The following is an 18920-nucleotide window of genomic DNA, read 5'->3' on the forward strand; positions in this document are numbered from 1 at the left end:
GCTGCTAATTAAAGTGGAGATTTATGTTGAGGGGTTTAACCTGCCCAAACACAATGGACCAAGTAATCTAGGGTCCTATAGCTAGTAGAACCAATAGGACGTCGTACTTGTAGTGACGTCTATCACGAGTGATGTAGAGGGAAGGTCTTGGACGCCCACCCGATAAGAGTTATCCAATCCTCATGCACTGTGACTATATACAGATATAGTACCTATAGTAAAGTTACCTTTCCTAACCAATAGAATTGCATGTTAATTTTTGAGTGTTACACGTCAATTGATGACGAGAATGTACTATAACTATTGCTGTTTGAATGAAGTTCGAGGAAGTTGAAGCGAGACAGGCGATCGCAATACTGCTGATTCCCATTTGTTTCCCCGTTTCTTGTACTTGTCATTAAACAGACTTCCCTTTGCCAAACTATTTGAGTTGTCCTTATTGAGTTGTGTTCGAGTAAGTGAATCCTGCACCCCATCCCTCACATGGTGCAGCTATCTTGTATTACAGGTACTCGAGGGTGAGCTCTGACCTATGGGCCCGTCAGAGGATGCTCCGCCCTCCTGTACACCATCAACAAGACTTTAAACTACCATGAGAAAAGAATCTGTGGTTTAACACTCAGCCAGGATTTTCCATTTTATAAGCTCTCTACGTTTTCATGAGGTAATCTGTAAGAAGGCCTAAACTGAACAGGATTGTACAGGAATTGTATATTTTCATATGAAATGTAATTGTCTGACTCTCACAAATGTTGAATTTATATACATGTTACAATGTAAGGTTCTTACTAAACAAGGACTCGTTGATAGAAGGTTCAGCAAAGAATGGCATATCACATAACTTTGAAGCCATAGGTTTGCTGTTCTGATAGCGTGAATGAATTTATGAATGACATGAATGAAAATGTGCATTACCATGGCGGTATATGATGGCAATGTCTGGGTTGAACGCACCTATTTTTTTAAATTTCTTGTTTATTAGAGAGAGTTGGATGTAGAAGTAGAAAAGGCTGCCCACTACATGAGGTTTGCTGCAGCTGCTTATGGGTGGCCCCTCTACATATTCAGTAATCCGATGACTGGACTTTGTAAACTGAGTGGAGATTGGTAAGTTTCCTTAATATATTTAACTTGCGCATAAGCTAACAAACTTTGTAGAGATTATGTAAGAGCACTGAGGGCCCCGCTCCTGTCCACTAGATTCTGAATCCAGTATCTGACACCAGATCATATGTACATCTACAACACGTTGGCCATCATAACCCCTTGCTAAAATGTTTGCTGCTAAGAATTGGGCCTGTTTGGACAGTCCCGAACCACACACTCTTGTACTGCCTTCACTCGTTCTTGAAAACCTTTCCGTACTGCATTTTGGAAGCCATGAAGTTTTTCCACCTCCTGTTAGTTTCCACAGTATGGTTCACATCAAAGGCATTCATGACTGTGGTTCTTGTGGGTCAAAAAATTAATCTGACCCTTATAGCCATCCCATTTCCTTATTTCTTGTGTGCAATTTGTCTTCATCCTGAACCGCCAAAATGCTTCTACATCTTCTATCAGAAATTCAGAACATTCACTGCAAAGAAGCACAAATGGAGGAACTCTAATTCTGTCCTAATGGGAGTAGGGGGATATACTGATTATGCAGCATATTCCTACGTCCCGGCCCCTTTCCTCCATACTTATGGGACATCTCTCCGTCCTGTGGGACTGGACCGGAGCACTTTGTAAAAAGCATCCACAGTTTTCCAAAAATGTGTACTTCCTCTCTTTCTTGCGCGTGCCCCGGCACGTGGCCGCAACCCCGCCCACCTTGGCTCCGCCCCACGCATCGCCCATCAGTCCTTTTCTCCGCTCGTTCGGGACTGGACGCACTTGTATCCTCGGAAGATTTTCTTCCCTTTTTTCCCTCTCTGGCTCTCGCTAGCGATCGTTTACTAGTCTGTCTATGTCGTTCAAACTAGCCTTTCCCGATTGTTCATCGTGTCACCATTGTTTCGCGAGGGCGGATCCCCATCCTCTTTGCTTAGAGTGTTTGGGTCCGGATTACTGTTGGGACTCTTGAGTTATGAGAGGCACGACACAGCCTTGTCAGTGAAGGCTGTTCCTCACCGTTCCCGCTCGTGCAGTGACACCAGACCTGTTGAGGGGGCATAGAAGCAAAGTTCTTCTTTTACCGGCAGTGCCGAGGTCCTTCCTTCGAAGGCTAATTTGGCGGTTGGTATGTCACAAAAACATTCCAGGCCTCACAGTACCGGCTCTGCTGAGGTTCCTTATGTTAAGGCTAAACTTAAGAGACCTAATCCATCGACGGGGACCTCTGCCTCACTTTCTCACGTGCCTCAGTTCCCCTAAGATGAGGACAAAATGGCACCCGTTCCCACCACGACCGCGGCTGCCATTTTAGGTGCTACCCCTACAACAACTACACCATCGGCCTCAGGTGTAGGGTCTGGTCCCTTGGGTGAACATAGAGTCCCTTGTGCGCCTCCTTATCGGCCAGTTAACGATTGGAACGCCGGATGCCTCTTCCGCACAATGTTACGTTGCCTGCGGAGTCGGCACCTTTGATTTATGTGAATACGTCGGTGGAGGGGCCTATGTGGCACCTTTCCCCGTTAAGTCCCTGGATTTGTCCACCTCATGAGAGGCCTCCTCAAGTTCCGAAACAGTCCCCGGAGGACGCCTTTTTCAGTAAATTCCAAACGCTTATGTGTACCGACCCCATGAGGGAATATTTCAAAGGGCTTTTCAGGGAGATATGTCCACCTGCACCTCCGGCTCCACCTGTTCCTCCGGTGGTCCTGCCGGCGCCTCCCTTGCCTACGGTCCCTTCCCCGACTCTTCCGCCTTTGCCTCCATTGTCCCCGTTGGACAAGGCAGCGCCTGACATGGCTCAGCAGGATCCTGACCAAGGCGCCCAAGGCGATCAGGACAACGAGGACCTTCCCCGCTCTGTTAGAGCTTTTCATGACCGGGTACTGGACATGATGAGTTTCTTAGATGTCCCGGTGCCCGAGGCACCAGCTCCGCAGGAGGGCGTGCTTTCTGGGGCGTTCACCCTGTCTCCCTTGGAGTGTACCGGCCTGTTCTTGCAGAAGGATGTTTTGGCCAAGGTCCGCTGAGTCTGGGAAAAGCCACACTTGTCAATAAGAAAATTGATGCGAGATACAGGCTGCATTCTTCGGAAGAGGTGGCCCCGTCGTCTTGTCTGCCTCCCTCCTCCACAGTGGTGGCTGTGGCCACTTTGCAGTCCAGGCCTGCAGCATCCTCTTCCATGACGGCTACTCAGGTTCTGGGAAAGGAGGACAAGCTGCTAGACTCCCTCGGGAGGAAAATCTTCGCCAACTCGGCCTTGCAGCTTAGGCAGGCCAACGCTGAATTGATTTTAGCGGGAGCTAACATGCGGATGTGGAAAGGTCTGTCGGAGTTTGAGAAGTTTATCCTGGTCGAGAAGCTGGAAGACTTCAAGGGTGGCCTATCCGACGCCAGGGTCTTGGCACTGGATCTCCTGGAGGCTGCGGCTCATCGCGTAGACACCTCGGCTCGGGGCCTTATGCTGGGGGTTGATACCTCACTGCAGGCGTGGCTGCATGCCACTAAATTTTCAAAGGAAGTGCAGGACAAGGTGTTGGACCTTCCGTTTGATGGTAAGGAGCTCTTTTGTTCTACTACAGATGTAGAGCTCACCAAGACAAAGGATAGCACTTAGACAGCTAAGTCATTGTCCGTTCTGGTTAAGGCTCCTTTCAAAACCCAGAGACAGTTGTCACAAAGTCAACCTTCCTGTGGCTTTAGGGGCTTCCTCGACCGCAAATCTCGCAGAGTGAGTACCCCTGCGGGGAATAACCGCCGTAGGCAACAACGGGTGCGGTTTTTCTCCCGCTCTTCAGCCTCCTCCTCAGGTTCAGGTGGCACCACCACCGATAAACCTACTAAATGAGGGTTTTCTGCGCTTGCACGAGACCCCGGTGGGAGGACGCATTGCGTCTCATTGGGAGGCGTGGCAGACATCACAGAAGACAGATGGGTCTTGTCAGTCGCTTGAGCGGGCTTCCGCTTACCTCTACTCCCTACCCCACCCCGCAACCCTCCTTTTCATCTGTCGGGCTCGCCCTCCCTCAAGGCCGAGGTTCAGAAACTTCTGGACCTCAGAGCTGTGGAACCCGTTCCCCTCGGGGAGGGAGAGGAGGGCTTCTACTCCTGGCTGTTTACGGTGCCCAAACCCAACCAGGCTGGCCTGCGCACCATCCTAGACCTTTCCCAGTTCAATCCCAAGAGAAATTCAAGATGATCACGCCCAGCCAGATACACTCCTCCTTGCAGATGGGCGACTTGCTCAGCGTTGTGGATCTTCAGGACGTGTACATGCATATCCTTATTTGGAACCCACACAGGAGATATCTCCGCTTCTCTTTGGGAGAGGAGCACTTCCAGTTTCGAATGCTTCCTTTTGGCCTCAGCTCGGCGCTGCGTGTCTTTACGAAGATGATGTTGGTGATTGCGGCCTATCTTCGTCTCCAGGGTATCCATGTGTATCCGTATTTGGACGACTGGCTCTTACGCAGCCCTTTTCCGCTAACAGCAGCGGGCAATCTCCAGTCTCTCCTTCAGCTCCTGTTCCATCTTGGGCTGTCGGTGAACTGGCGGAAATCTTCCATGACGATCTCGCAGGACCTGATTTTCCTGGGTTTTCGCTGGAACACTATCGACTGCAGAGTGTACCTGACCAGGGACAGAATGGCGGATCTGTTAGCCACATGTCAGATGTTTGTGCAGTCGGAGAGCATGTCGGCCTGGTGTTTCCAGAGGCTTCTGGGCCTCATGGCCTCATGTGTGCTGGCTCTTCCTCTTGCTCGTCTCAAGATGAGACGGACCCAGATGGCTCTTCGGAGTTCCTGGCGTCAGGCTGTGGACCCGGATTCCAAGCAGATAATGATTCCGGATTCCATGAGAGTGGACCTGGACTGGTGGTCATCTCTCAGCAACCTGTCGGCGGTGCGGGGGTTTCAGGCCCAAGCCCCACGGTGACGATCACGACGGACTCCTCCCTTTTGGGGTGGGGTGCGACGTTAGATCTTCTTCAGGTCTCGGACCTCTGGTCACCTCAAGACAAGCTCCTGCACATAAATCATTTGGAGCTTCTGGCGATATTTCTGGCGCTCAAGGCGTTCAGACCGCTCATTACCAACAAGGTGGTCCGCATACGCACGAACAATATGGTGTCGATGTATTACATCAACAAGCAAGGGGGAACAAAGTCTCCCCCCCTCGTGGACCTGTCTATCCAGATATGGGAGTGGGCCGTGCTTCATGGTGTCTGGCTGCTTGTAGTACACATCCCTGGCCAGCTGAATGTCACAGCGGATGCCCTCAGCCGGCGGACAGTGGTCAGCTACGAGTGGTAGTTGAAGGCAGAGGTCCTCTCATGGATTTTCTCACGTTGGGGCACACCGGAGGTGGACCTCTTCGCTATGGTGGTAAACAAGAAGCTTCCTCAGTATGCCTCCAGAGGGGGGCTGGGAGCCTTCTCTCTGGGGGATGCTCTCGAGATTCCATGGCACAACATGAGAGCTTACGCCTTCCCGCCTCTGCCTCTAGTCCATCGGGCAATTTGGAAGCTGAAGAACTCTGTGAACTGTTCGCTTCTACTCATAGCCCCGTGGTGGCCGGCCAGGTTTTGGTTCTCAGAACTTCAACACCTGTCGGTGTATCCGCTGATCGGGTTACCAGTGACTCCCGATCTTCTTCATCAAGGGGAACACCAGATGTGGCACCCCTCCCCACAATCGCTCAGCTTGGAGGCATGGTGCCTGAGTTCAAGTCTTTAGAGCATCTTAACTTGTCTATGGATAACATGCGTATTATCCAGGCAGCCAGGAAACCCTCAACCAGATCCCAATACAGGAGTAAATGGCTCAGGTTCTGTCATTGGTGTTTGTTGAAGCAATTGGATCCAAGTGTGGCTACGATTGACACGGTACTGTCCTTCGTGTCCTCCCTAGCAGAGTCGGGTGTTCACGTTCTGTCATGCAGAACTTACCTTTCAGCGGTTTCCGCTTATCTTTCTACAGACCAATGTTCTTATTCTCTGAGTAACCCAGTGGTTAAGAGACATTTTGCAGGCTTGACACGCCTCTACCCTCCGGATCGTAGTCCGCATCCGCCGTGGGACCTAAATGTAGTCCTGATGGCGCTGTGCCATAAACCTTTTGAACCAATGGCCACGGTGGACCTCAAGTACTTATCCTGGAAAGTGTCCTTTCTGGTCGCCGTTACGTCAGCGAGGAGAGTGAGTGAGCTCCAGGCCTCATCAGTGGAGCATCCTTTCTTGGTCTTTCACAAGGACAAGGTAGTCCTGCGGACAAACCCGGCCTTTCTACCGAAGGTGCTAACTGAATTCCATCTGAATCAGTCGATCTCCCTACTGGTCTTTTTTCCGAACCCTGCCTCAGAGGCTGAAAGGGTTCTGCACTGTCTTGATGTCAGAAGGGCTCTTAAGTTCTACTTGGACAGGACTTCGGAGCTTAGGAGTTCTTCTCAACTTTTTGTGACCTCCGGTAACCCTCAGGTTAAGCAGGCGTCTAAGGCGACTATTACTCGGTGGATCGCCACCTGCATCACGGAGTCTTTCACTGTCCATGGGCTGAAACCTCCTAAGGGTATTCATGCACACCTGGTGCGGGGCAAGGCAGCCGCGGTTGCTTTTCAAAAATACGTCCCCGTGGAGTCCTTCGCTAGGGAAGCTACTTGGTTTTCCCCATTGGCCTTTTGTAAGCATTATTGTCTCGACATGAGCTCAAGAGCTGATGCTCAGTTTGGTCAGGCTGTGCTGAAGAACCTGTTTCAGTAAGGGGTTTTCCATCCACCCGTAGTTCCTATAAGGAGTGCTTGGGAATCTCCCATAAGTATGGAGGAAAGGGGACAGGACGTATGCGTATAACCAGGTTACTCACCGTAGTGACCACCTTACTCCTTGGTCCATAGTCCCCTTTCCTCCATACGCCCGCCCGCCGTCCCCTCTAATAAGGTTCCTCTGTTATTGCTAATAGGTCTCTGACCTGGCGATAGAAATGGACTGATGGGTAATGCGCGGGGCAGAGCCAAGGTGGGCGGGGTTGTGGAAAGAGAGGAAGGACACATTTTTGGAAAAATGTGGATGCTTTTTACAAAGTGCTCTGGTCCCGTCCCACAGGACGGAGAGATGTCCCATAAGTATGGAGGAAAGGGGACTATGGACTAGGAGTAAGGTGGTCACTACGGTGAGTAACCTGGTTATTCTTTTGTAAACGGTAAATCTCCTTAAACATTTGGGGGATTTAGCAAAGCTGAATATATTTGAAACTTTTATGAAGTCTCCAATAATGACAAGTGTTTTTCAGGGACACCCCCCACACTCTGTCCAGCACAGAGAGTTATTTCACCTTTGGAACACATCATTATCCCCGATTTGGGCTCCATGTGTCTCTGAAGAGGGTTACCCATCATTCCACTCCAGAATTCTGATTGCCCTTTAAAACGCTACATACTATGAGACAGGCACAGAAGGTTGAGATTTGTAGCACATAAAGGTTATTGGGGACATTTATAATGATTGGGGCAGAGGTAAGAAGGAGCAACACAACAGGATTGCTTCTCATTGAGGTTCTACCAATGAAGTTTCTGGGTTCTATGATCTTCAATTCGGAGTCCCGTCCCGAGTAACTCCGTCTGTGGGGTCAAGTATTCGTGCACTTATTCCTTGATTCCTCTTTGCTTGGCTTCAGGGCCTCTCCTTCTAGGTCTGGATTCCAGCAGACCCTTCCGCCTAGGTCTCAAGCCCCTGATGCTCCTCCATGTCAGGCCGGAGTAGCTCTTGTAGGTGGGACTCTGCACCAAGCAGAGCAAAAAAGATAGCCTGACGCACACCTTGATTTTTCAAAAAAGTTATAATTTTGTGTAAAAGGATGATCGATTAAGTACAATTTTTGGGTGCAGGAGAGAAAAACGACTTTTGATGCCATAAGTCTTGGCAACATTTGCAAAAACGAAGTGTCCTCTTTTGATGGACACTCCTGTCCCCTGTAGTTCCTTATCACTGGCAAATGCCAGCCAGAAGATGAAGAGATTCGTAGAGATTGAATCTTATTCAGTAGATACAAATGTAATTATAATTCAGATATATCTGGCTTGTCTCATTTTAACTATTTTGTGACATTAATGAAAAAATTATTTATTAATCATCAGTATAAAGTACAAAACAATAATAAAGAAGTTTAGAGCTTGACGTGATTCTGGAAAATATATACCTTCATCAGGGGAAAATAAACTTTATATTCAATCAATTCAATGGTGATTCTTTAAACTCCATGGGTATCTACAATGAAAGGGAAAGGTGGTATCAGTTGCTTATGTGACATTCAATGTATCAGATAATATGTGAGAGGCAAGCAACGGCATAAAGAAATCACCTGTATTTTAGGATGTTCATGACTTCATCTTGTAATACTGCTAGTCTAGCTGATTACTGGGTCTGTAAGAAATGAAACAAATAAGGTTGTCTCGCTGTCGTGACCATCTGTCAAATGGAAATCATGAAAAATAATATGGAAAATATCTCTTAAGGGATAACCTCAGTGGGGAAGAAGTTTTTGTTCAGAAGTCAAGTGCTCAGAGCGTGCGCCACAACTGCCAATTTCCGCATTAGTCTATGACAAATACATAGACTATATTGTAATAATTGAGTTATGCATAGTCTCCAGATTTTAAATATATAGTGCCGTGACATACCGGTATGTAGGTCAGTGTATGTTCGTATTAGTGCGTTTCAGGTTTAAGAACTTCAAATGATCCCCTGTCTCAGAATGCTCTCAGTCGAGCTGTAGTCACGCTGAAAAGCGGCCTCGCCGCTCTGTAATAACAATAGATACGTCATCTTTAGTAATAAGTTATTAGATTCAGACATGCGGTAGTGCGCCGAATTCATACTAAAGTTTACTTACGTCCTCCAGAGAGTTATGTTCCTCGGTTTACAAGTGGCGTTCTACATGCAATGCAGCAACGTGCACAAAGTAAATGCTTCAGGCGGCTGGTAGTCCTGAGTATCAGTATGTGTTTAGGGTGTCTATGGACATGCCTGCAGGTCCCCTCGTCCAGCAAAGTACCTCTACGGGATAGATTGCATCACATGTAATGAATCATGATTTCCATTTGTATAGTCAATACAGTGAACACCCAAGTTTAGTGGCGTTAGGTACACTTTTGGCGCATGTTGCATTTCTACCGAAGTACAGCATGTATAACATGTTGCCCTCTATCCATATAATGTTAGCTTTTGTATCAATCAGTAAATGGTGAGAATAGCGATTCTAGTTACAGTCGTCCGTTTAAGGTTACAGGCTTATATATTGAAACATCAGTGTTTTGCACTATAAACATGTGTTACATATTCATAATTTTTTTTTTTTAACACCAGATGAAATGCAACTTTCTCATATCAATTCTACATAAGCTGATTCGGGTCATTTTCCACTCTTTTTATTGTTTTGCTAAATCATGCAACATGATCTATTAAGAATCTTGAATTGCAGATTGTTTGATGTTAATTTTTTGTTCTGTGTTGGGATGTCTCATCTGTTCCCCTTTTTGCACATTGTTGCAGTGACCGCAGTGTAAGCATGGGAAGGTCCCAAATTTCGGTTTACCTTAAAAGATCTGTTTACTTTGGTCCAATCTCTAAGCTTTCACAAGTTCATCTTTGAAATATCTACCTCTGGTATATGCAATCATTGGTGGTTTTGAAAATAATTTTCACAATTGAGGGTCCACTCTCGTAAATTTCCAATTTTTCTTCAAGAGACACTTGATGTGGTGACACAGTCTGGAGTAACGCATTAGATGTACAAAAGGTGTATCCATTTCATGTATTTTTGGTTTCAGAAGGTTCACTCTTGTGTGAACTGAGCAGCTGTTTTTGACTTTTTCTTGTATATTGTCAGGATAACCCCTAGTCTTAAATCTTTTGGTGATGTTATCCATGTTCTCCTGATAAATCCAATCTCCTGTGTTGAGCCTGCGTGATCTCAAAAACTGACTGAGTGGTAAATTGTCTTTCAGATGTTCTGGATGGTAACTTAAGTAATCTAGTGTGTTGTTTACATCGGTTGGCGTTTGGTACATAGTCATTGTAATAGTATTGCCACTGGGTGTGATGAATACATCTAGAAAATGGATGTTCAGAATTCCGACTTCCATAGTAAACTTGATTCTGGGATGTTGAAAATTAAGGTAATCTAGAAACAAATTTAGTTCTTCTTTGGGACCTGTCCAGATTCCAAAGATGTCGTCGATATATTGTTTCCAAAGGTTCTATTTGGATTGCCATTGTTGATTATCTAGTGTGTGCTCTGTTTCAAAGATGTACATAAACAAGTTAGCATAGGCTGGGGCCATTGACAAACCCATTGAGGTCTCTGATATCTGGAGATAGTGGTTTATGCGGAATCGAAAGTAGTTATTATTTAGAATGATCTTTGCCAATTTGATTACGAAAATTCGGTTGGCTTGCACACAGTCTTCCCCAAGGAGAGCCCATTCTAAGGCATCCAAACCATGGACATCAAGGGTAACAAGTGTCCATTCTTGTTTTAATTCTGTTAGACCTTCAATATATTTAGAAAATTAGTAGTATCCCGCAAGTATGTTGTTGTTTTCTGTACGATCGGTTGTAGTACTTTGTCTTCATACTTGGCTAAGGGCTCGTAGATTCTATTGGTGGCAGCTATAATTGGTCTCAGTGGTGGGAAGTTCACATGTTTATGGATCTTGGGAAGTCCATAAGAAACTGGAATGATAGGATACATAATTTTTGTTTTTTCATTGATCCATTCTTCATTCAGTGCTTTCAAAAGTACTAACAGTTACTCACCATAGTGACTAACTTACTCCTAGTCCATAGTCCCCTTTCTTCCATACTTAAAAAAAAACAGCATAAAAAATGTAATTTTTGTCCTTAACGGAGCACTAGTATGTGGCTGTAAACCCTCCCTCCTGAGCTCTGCCCCACGCATCGCCTATCGGCCCTTTTCTATCGCCAGGTCTGAGTCCATTTATGCAATAATAGAGGATACATATTAGAGGGGACGGCGGGGCGGGCGTATGTATGAAGGAAAGGGGACTATGGACTAGGAGTAAGGTAGTCACTACGGTGGGTAACTTTGTTATACTCCTACGTCCCGTCCCCTTTCCTCTATACTTGTGGGAGATTCCCAAGCACACACCATAGGTAGTAAGGGTGGATGGAAAAAAAAATCTTTTACTGGAATACGTTCTTAAAAACAGTCTGGCCAAATTGGGCATCAGCCCTGGAGCTAAGGCCCAAGCAGTAATGCTTACAAAAAGCCACCTTGGCGATGGACTCCCAAGGAACATACTTTTGGAAGGCAACAGCTGCCTGGAAGGCAACAGCTGCCGCTTTGCCGCGGATTAGATGTGCATGTATGACTTTCGGTGAATGAAGGCCTTGAATGTTATAGGCCTCGGAAATACATGAGGCAATTCTGTGGGAGATAGATGCTTTGGAAGCTGGTTTCCCTTTCGGGTCTGCGAATGTGACAACGAGTAGTGAGGAGCCTTTGAGTTCACTCGTTCAATCGAAGTAAAACTTCAGGGCTCGCCTGACGTCCAAGTTATGTAAAACTCTCTCGGCATCAGATGTCAGGTTAGAGAAGAAGGCAGGTAAGGAGATCGATTGGTTCAAATGAAAATCGGTAACCACCTTAGACAGGAAGGAAGGATGCATGCGAAGCACAACCTTATCCCTGTGGAAAGTGAGGAACGGATGTTCCACGGAAAGAGCTTGGAGCTCGCTTACTCGCCTCGCCGATGTTATCGCGATCAAAAAAACAACCTTCCGAGAAAGGTACTTAAGATCGGTAGTGGCCATGGGTTCAAATGGCTTATGACATAACGCGGTGAGGACCACATTCAAATCCCATTTGGTATGAGGGGTGCGCACCGGCGGGAACAGATGAAGACCCACAAAATGTCTTTTGATGACTGGATTAGCCAATGAAAAACAACAACTGTCTGTGAACAGGTAGGCCGTAATGACGGATAGGTAAGTTCTGCATGACAGAACATGGATGACATGGATGGCAGAAGCTGCCATATGAGACACAAAGGATAAAACAGTGTCAACCGAAGCATGCCTGGGATCGAGCTGTTTAGCTTAACACCAATGGCAAAACTGGAGCCATTTGCTCCTCTACTGAGCCCCCGTAGAAGGCTTTCTGGCCGATTGGATAATGCGCATATTGTATTCGGACAGATGGAACTGTGCTAAAGATCTGAACTCAGGCACCAGGCCGCCAAGCTGATCGATTGTGGGGGAGGGGTGCCACATCTTATGATTGCTCCGGTGAAGAAGGTCGGGAATCTACGGTAATCTGATTGTGGGAAGCACTGAAAGATGCTGTAGTTCTGAAAACCAGAATATTGCTGGCCACTAAGGAGCCATGAACAGGAGAGTGCATGCTCCTGAGCTTGCAGAGCGAACAATGAACCAGTGGTAATGGAGGAAAAGCATAAGCGTTCATGTTGTCCCACGAGATCTCGAGCGCGTCCCCCAGGGAGGACGCTCCAAGCCTGTCCCTGGATGCATAAAGAGGATGTTTCTTGTTTGAAGAGGTAGCAAAGAGGTCCACCTCTTGCACACCCCATTTATGGAAAATGTTGTAGAGGACATCGCTGTTCATCTCTCACTCGTAACTGGCTGCCGACTGGCAACTGAGTGAGTCTGCAGCTACAATGATGTGTCCCGGGATGTGTACCGACTGGAGCCAAACATTGTGCTGGATGGCCCAGTCCCAAATTTGCATGGTAAGATCCACAAGGAGAGGAGACTTGGTGCCACCCTGTTTGTTGATATAAAACATTGCCACAGAATTGTCAGTGAAAACACTGACTACACTGTTGCTGATAGTCGGTTGAAAAGCCTTGAGCACCAGGAGCACAGCCAGGAATTCCAGGTAATTGATATGGAACTGCCTGTCTTGAGGCATCCACAAATCGAACACTTAGAGGTGATGTAGCGTCGCTCCCCACCCCAGAAAGGAGGAGTCTGTAGTAACCATTACTTGTGGGCAGGGCTCCTGGAAGGAGGTCCCCATTGAAATGTAGTTGGCGGAAGACTGCCACTGTAGATCGCCGTCATGCAGGATGGAACTGGAATCGTCTTGGAATCCGGCTCTAGGACCAACAGCTCAGAAGAACTAGCTAAGTGCGCCTCATCTTCAGGCGTGCAAGAGGCAGAGCTAACGCGCAGGAAGCCATGAGGCCCAGATGTCTCTGGAACCACCAAGCCGTCATGTGAGAAGACTGGAGGAAGATTTGGCACATGGTCGACAGGTCTGCAAGCATGTCCTTCGTTAGGAACACTCTGGTACTGACCGTATCCCAATGGAAACCCAGAAAGATCAGGTCTTGAGAGACCGTCATGGATGATTTCCGCCAGTTCACCGACAGCCCAAGATGGAACAGGAGCTGAAGGAGAGACTGGAGATTGGTCGTAGCCGTCTGTGGGCAAGGACTGCCAGGAGCCAATTGTCCAAGTATGGATATACATGAACCCTCCTGCAGTCTGAGGAATGCTGCGATGACGACATCGTCTTCGTAAAGACACGCAGCGCTTAGCTGAGACCAAATGGGAGTACACGAAACTGGAAGTTTTCTGCTCCCATGGAAAACCACAGATATTTTCGATGCAGACTCCAAATCAAAATATGATTGTGTGCATCCTGAAGATCCACCACGCTGAGCCAGTCGTCCTTCCGGAGAGATGACTTTATCTGGCATGGCGTAATCATCTTGAATTTCTCTGGGGGGAGAAAGAGGTTGAACTTGGAAAGCTCGAGGATAGTGCGCGGGCCAGCCTGGTTGGGTTTGGGCACTGTGAACAGACGGGAGTAGTAGCCCTCCCCTTGCTCCCTGAGGGGAACAGGCTCAACCGCTCTGAGTTCTAGAAGTGTCTGTACCTCGGCTCTCAGGGAGGGTGACCCAGTCTGCTGGGAGGGAGGATTGAAGGGTGGGGGAGGGGCAAGCAGAAGCCCACCAGAGCGATTGACAAAACCTATCAGTCTTCGGTGATGGTCTGCCACACCTCCAGATGAGACGAGATTTGTCCTCCCACCAGAGTCTCGCGCAACCGATGAAAAATATAATTTGGATGATTTGTCGGCAGGGAGGGGAGACTATCTGTGCCAGGAGAGGAGGCTGTTGGGCGAGAGAAAAACCGCCCACCTTGCCACTGCTGCTTACGGCGGGGCCCGCCAGCCGGAGCATCAGATCGGTGCGCACGGCAATCCTGAAAGCCCATGAATCCAGAGAAGGACTGTGTGTAGGACCCTGACCTCTGTGTATAAGGAGCCTTGGCTGGAGTTTTCGCCAGGACCGATAACGACTTGGTTGTCTGAGTGCTTGCCTTGGCCTTCGTTGGTTCCTCATCCGTGGACTAATGGAACAACTCCTTACCATCAAAAAGATGATCAAGCACCTTGTCCTGAACTTCCTTTGAGAATTTCGTAGCATGGAGCCACGCTTGGCGGGAGATGTCGACCCCGACCATGAGGCCTTGTACGGATGTTTCTACGTGATGCGCCGCAGCCTGGAGTAGATCCTGTGCCAGCACTCTGCCGTCCGACAAACCAGCTTTGAAGTCCTCAAGCCTATCCGCAGGAATACATTCCTGGAACTCAGTGAGTTCCCTCCATAGCTTGACATTGGAAGCTGCCAGGATAAGCTTGGTGTTAGCCTGATGAAGCTGGAGAGCCGAATTGGAGAAAACCTTCTTACCAATGGCGTCAAGAAGCTTATCCTCCTTGGAGAGGATTTTAGCCGCTGCAGTGGAGGATGTAGAGGCCGGTTTGGACTGGAGAGTGGCTGCTTCCACCACCGTCGACTAAGGGAGCGGACAAGCAGACAAAGATATGTCTTCAGACGCATGAAGCTTGTAGCAAGTGTCAATCTTCTTGTTAAGATGCTGCCCGGAATGAGGTTTTTCCCAGATCTTTCAGGCCTCAGCCAAAACGTCCCTCAGGAGGAACAGGCCGGTACGCTTCTGAGTCGACAAGGTGAAGGCTCCAGAAAGCACCCCCTCTTGTGGAGCAGGGGCCTCAGGTACTGGAATGTCAAGCAGCGCCATGATGTCCAGCACCCGGACGTGAAAGGCTCTGATAGAGCGGGGCGGTTCATCGCTGTCCTGGTACCCATGATCCTCGTCCAATGAAGCAGGAGCAGAGGACTGATTTGCTGCACCTATCACCTCAGGTTTTAAAGTGTTGTTAGGCAGGGCTGCCAGTGTTTTCTCTACTGGAGAAAGTGGAGGCAGAGGAGGAAGTGGTGGAGGAGGTACGACAGGAAGAGGTGGAGGAGGCTCCACCGGTACCTCTGTAGGAATTGCCGGAGCTGGAGGCGGTATAGGAGGTCTAGGATACATTTTCCTAAACAGATCCTTAAAGTATGCCTTCATGGGATCAGAATGCATCAGCGTCAGAAATTTCCCAAAAAACGCATCCTCGGAAGGAGGTCTAGGCGCTGGAGAGGATAGATGCCGCTCGGAAGGTGCATACCCCCATGAACGCAATGAGGATGGTTGCCAGGATGTCTCTCCACCAATTGGGTCTACATAGATCAAGGGTGCAGATGCAGGAGGGAGCGAGACTGTATGAGGCAGCAGTGTCTGAGCATGCCAGTTCATTTGGGGGGCAGAATGGGTTCTTATTATCCACAAAGCGTGGAAAAGGCTGCTTTGCCCCAAAAGGATGCCCCCCAGCACCAGCTGTAGTGAACGTCGGTGTAAGGGAGGTAGTCAAAATGGCTGCTGTGGTCCGTGGAGGTTGGGCCGCCATTTTGTCAACGCCTGAGTCGAACTGCATCGCAGAAGCAAGTGAGGCAATAGTCTCCTCACGGGAGTCAGAGGCCTTGTGTGCCATCTTAGCCTTGAAACAAGGATCCTCGGCAGAGCCGGTACTGACAGACCTAGGGTGTTTATTCGACACCTTAGGGACTGCCCCAGAATTAGCCTCTAGTGGAAGATCCTCGGCAGAGCCGGTACTGGAAGGCCTGTGGTGCGTGACCGCCTCCTTTGCCCCCTCAACAGAACCAGTATCAACACGGCTGTGCGCGTGGGAAGGCTGAGGGATGTACCTTGCAGCCAGGACCCTCGTTGAGGGTCCCTCAATTCTTTTGGTATCCGACTTAGCCCCAAAAAGGGGCACCTCAAGTTTAACCCTGGTACATTTAGCCACCTCAAGAGGGGCCTTGAGTCGAGACTCAGTGCGGTTAGCTCCAGATGCAGAAGCCTCAGGGCGAACCCTGGTAACCAGAGCCACAGAAGAACTGGGGCCCAACCTTAGCCCCCAAACGGGGAAACTCGGAAAAAGAAGATCCGGTTTCGGCAGGCCCGCTTCGGGGGCCCTCGGAGGAGTTTCCGGTGCACCCATTAGGCCCCTTGCGGGACACCTCAGGGATATCTCTGTTAGTAGAGCTACTGGAGCCCCTCCCGGTCCTGGAAGACCCTGGGAAGGAGTCCCCTGGCCGCGGTGCCCTAAAAAGGAAAAAGCTCACCAGATGTGTCTTTTTCTCGTCTATGAAGTGCTGCAAATGCAGTGGAGGAACGTGTTGAAACACCGCTTCCCACCTGACAAGATGACGCTGGAGTGCCCGGACAGAAAGGGAGTCGCAATAGAAGTACGAGTCCCAACGGTGTTCCCCACCAAGACACTCCAGGTAAAGACAGTGGGGATCTGCCCTCGCAAAACAACGTTCGCAGGATGAACAGGACACAAATCGCAGATGCTCTGGCATAGACAGAGGACAAGAGGACCGTGGAACCGTGCAGGAAGGAAGGACAAAAGAAATAAAAAAGAAAAATTCCCAGTGATGCCAGTGCATCCGACCCCGACGGTGCAGAGAAAAGGACTGAAGGGCGTGGGGCGGAGATCAGGAGGGTAGGGGGGTTACAGCCACGTGCTGGTGCCTTCGTAAAAATAAAAGGAGGACACAAATTTAAGTTGTTATGCTTTTTTACAAAAGTGCTCAGGTCCCGTCCCTGGAGGACGGAATGTCCCACAAGTATGGAGGAAAGGGGATGGGACGTAGGAGTATTCTTTGATTAGATGTTTGACTGTGTTAGTGGGATCTTGATCCATTAGGAGAAAAGTGTCTTTATCACCTAATAGGGATAGACGGTTCTGATTGTAAAATTCACTGTTCATGATGACTATCGCATCCCCTTTGTCTGCTGGTTTAATCATGATGGTGGTGTCATTCACTAATTGTCTCAATAGTCTGTGCTGGTGTTTTCTCAGGTTTTGTGTTTTCAGGACTGAGAATTTTATCGACTTTAAGTCTTTCATCATAGAGTTCTCAAACAGTTCCAATGCTGAGCTTCAAACATGTGGATTGAATGTACTCTTGGATCTCATTTGTAAATAATCAAATGTCCTGGATCTTTCTTCTATTGGTGGTGTAGAGTCATAGAATAGTTTGTCTCATTTTCCTAGTTAATTTGAATATATTGATGTGTTCCTCAACAAAGAGGTGCTGTTTGTTTTTACAAAGGAAAGTCCTAGATCTAACAGGTCTAATTCTTGTTTAGAGAATTTTCGATTGGAAATATTAATAACTAGTATGCTGCCTTCTTTTTTGTCTTCAGCCTTTTTGTGTCCTCTTCTTGTTTTTCTCTGCCTAAAAAAAACAGTGCGATGGAGGATGATGTTGTGGGACCCGTTGGAGATGGGTGATCCAGATCAGTGTCTCTGTTGTCTACTAGTGGCGCTCTTAGAGGATGTGTTACACTACTGCCTGAAGTGTCGCTGGATGGATATGTTTCTGTCCCAGTGTTACTAAGTTGTTTGGGTTGAAAGGTTGTCTATTTGGTTGTTGCTGTTGATTGTGATGATAGAAAACTTGCCAAGTAAATACTATTTCGAATGGATTGTGTCCTCCAACGTATTCCTCATCTTAGATGTATTCCATCCAGCTTTAGCTGCTTTGGAAATATTTTCTCGGCAGAGGGCGCCGTGCGTCGATGTCGTCGAGTCGAAGTCCCTCGAAGGCCTCCGTCGAGGGTGATGTTATCGGGTATACAAGTAGCACGCGCGGCGCCCGTTGGCCTCAGTTCCGTTTTTCCGCAGTACGTGTTGCTTTGGAGACTCGGCACGCCTCGAGTAGTTCTGTGACGCAGTTACTGAAGATGATATTCGAGAATGTCCTCGTCGTCGACCCAGACTACCCCGCGTTCGGGGTTCAAAAAGTGTAAATCCTACGGTTCGAAAATGTCCATCACGGACCCGCACCGAGAATGTCTGTGGTGCCTCGGTGAAGGCCATGACATGGAGGCCTGTACGAAGTGTCAGGCAATGACAGGGAAAGACTTGCGAGAGAAGGAGGGAAAACTGCAGGTAGGTCGAAAAGCCTCTAGCGTCGAGTCGGGGTCCCGTCAGAAGAAGTCTCTTCGACGCGAAAGGCAAAAGCATTGGTCTAGGTCCCGAAAGTGGTTCACACCATTCTTCGTCTTTGACGAAAAAGTCCAAAAAAAGACGCCAACGGTCCCCTTCCACCTCGTCCTCGGACGAATCCCCCAAAAGAATGAAATGCCCCACAAAACATTATTCCTCCGAAGAATGGGAAGCATTTCGAATAAAAATGATGCAGGTGTTTGAAAAGGTTAAGCTTTGGTCCTTGCCTTCTTCGGAAGCCGGCTGGTAGCGTTACCGTTCCGACACTCGCGCGCCCTTAATCCCGGGTGATCGAAGGAGAAAGGATCGGGAACCCTCCAGGACGCCGAGCAAAAAAAGATCGCTCAAGTCGAGTTGACCGTTCGAGGTCACCGACGTCGTCCGGAACCCGGCACACCTCGAAGGGCGAGCCTTCGAAGACCG

The 18920-nt window shown here is 48.3% G+C and overlaps 1 protein-coding gene across 2 annotated transcripts in view; it reads left to right on the forward strand.

The window, feature by feature from the left end:
• The window catches only part of DAGLB (diacylglycerol lipase beta), a 948044-nt gene that overhangs the window by 494447 nt on the left and 434677 nt on the right, over window positions 1–18920 (forward strand). For both annotated transcript variants that reach the window (XM_069645622.1, XM_069645623.1), the window contains exon 6: window positions 983–1107. In XM_069645622.1, the coding sequence (XP_069501723.1) occupies window positions 983–1107 (125 nt within the window). The remainder of the gene's footprint in view (window positions 1–982; window positions 1108–18920) is intronic.

This window comes from Ambystoma mexicanum, chromosome 2p (assembly GCF_040938575.1).
Source record: "Ambystoma mexicanum isolate Mex_15411 chromosome 2p, UKY_AmexF1_1, whole genome shotgun sequence".
Lineage (NCBI taxonomy): Eukaryota > Metazoa > Chordata > Amphibia > Caudata > Ambystomatidae > Ambystoma > Ambystoma mexicanum.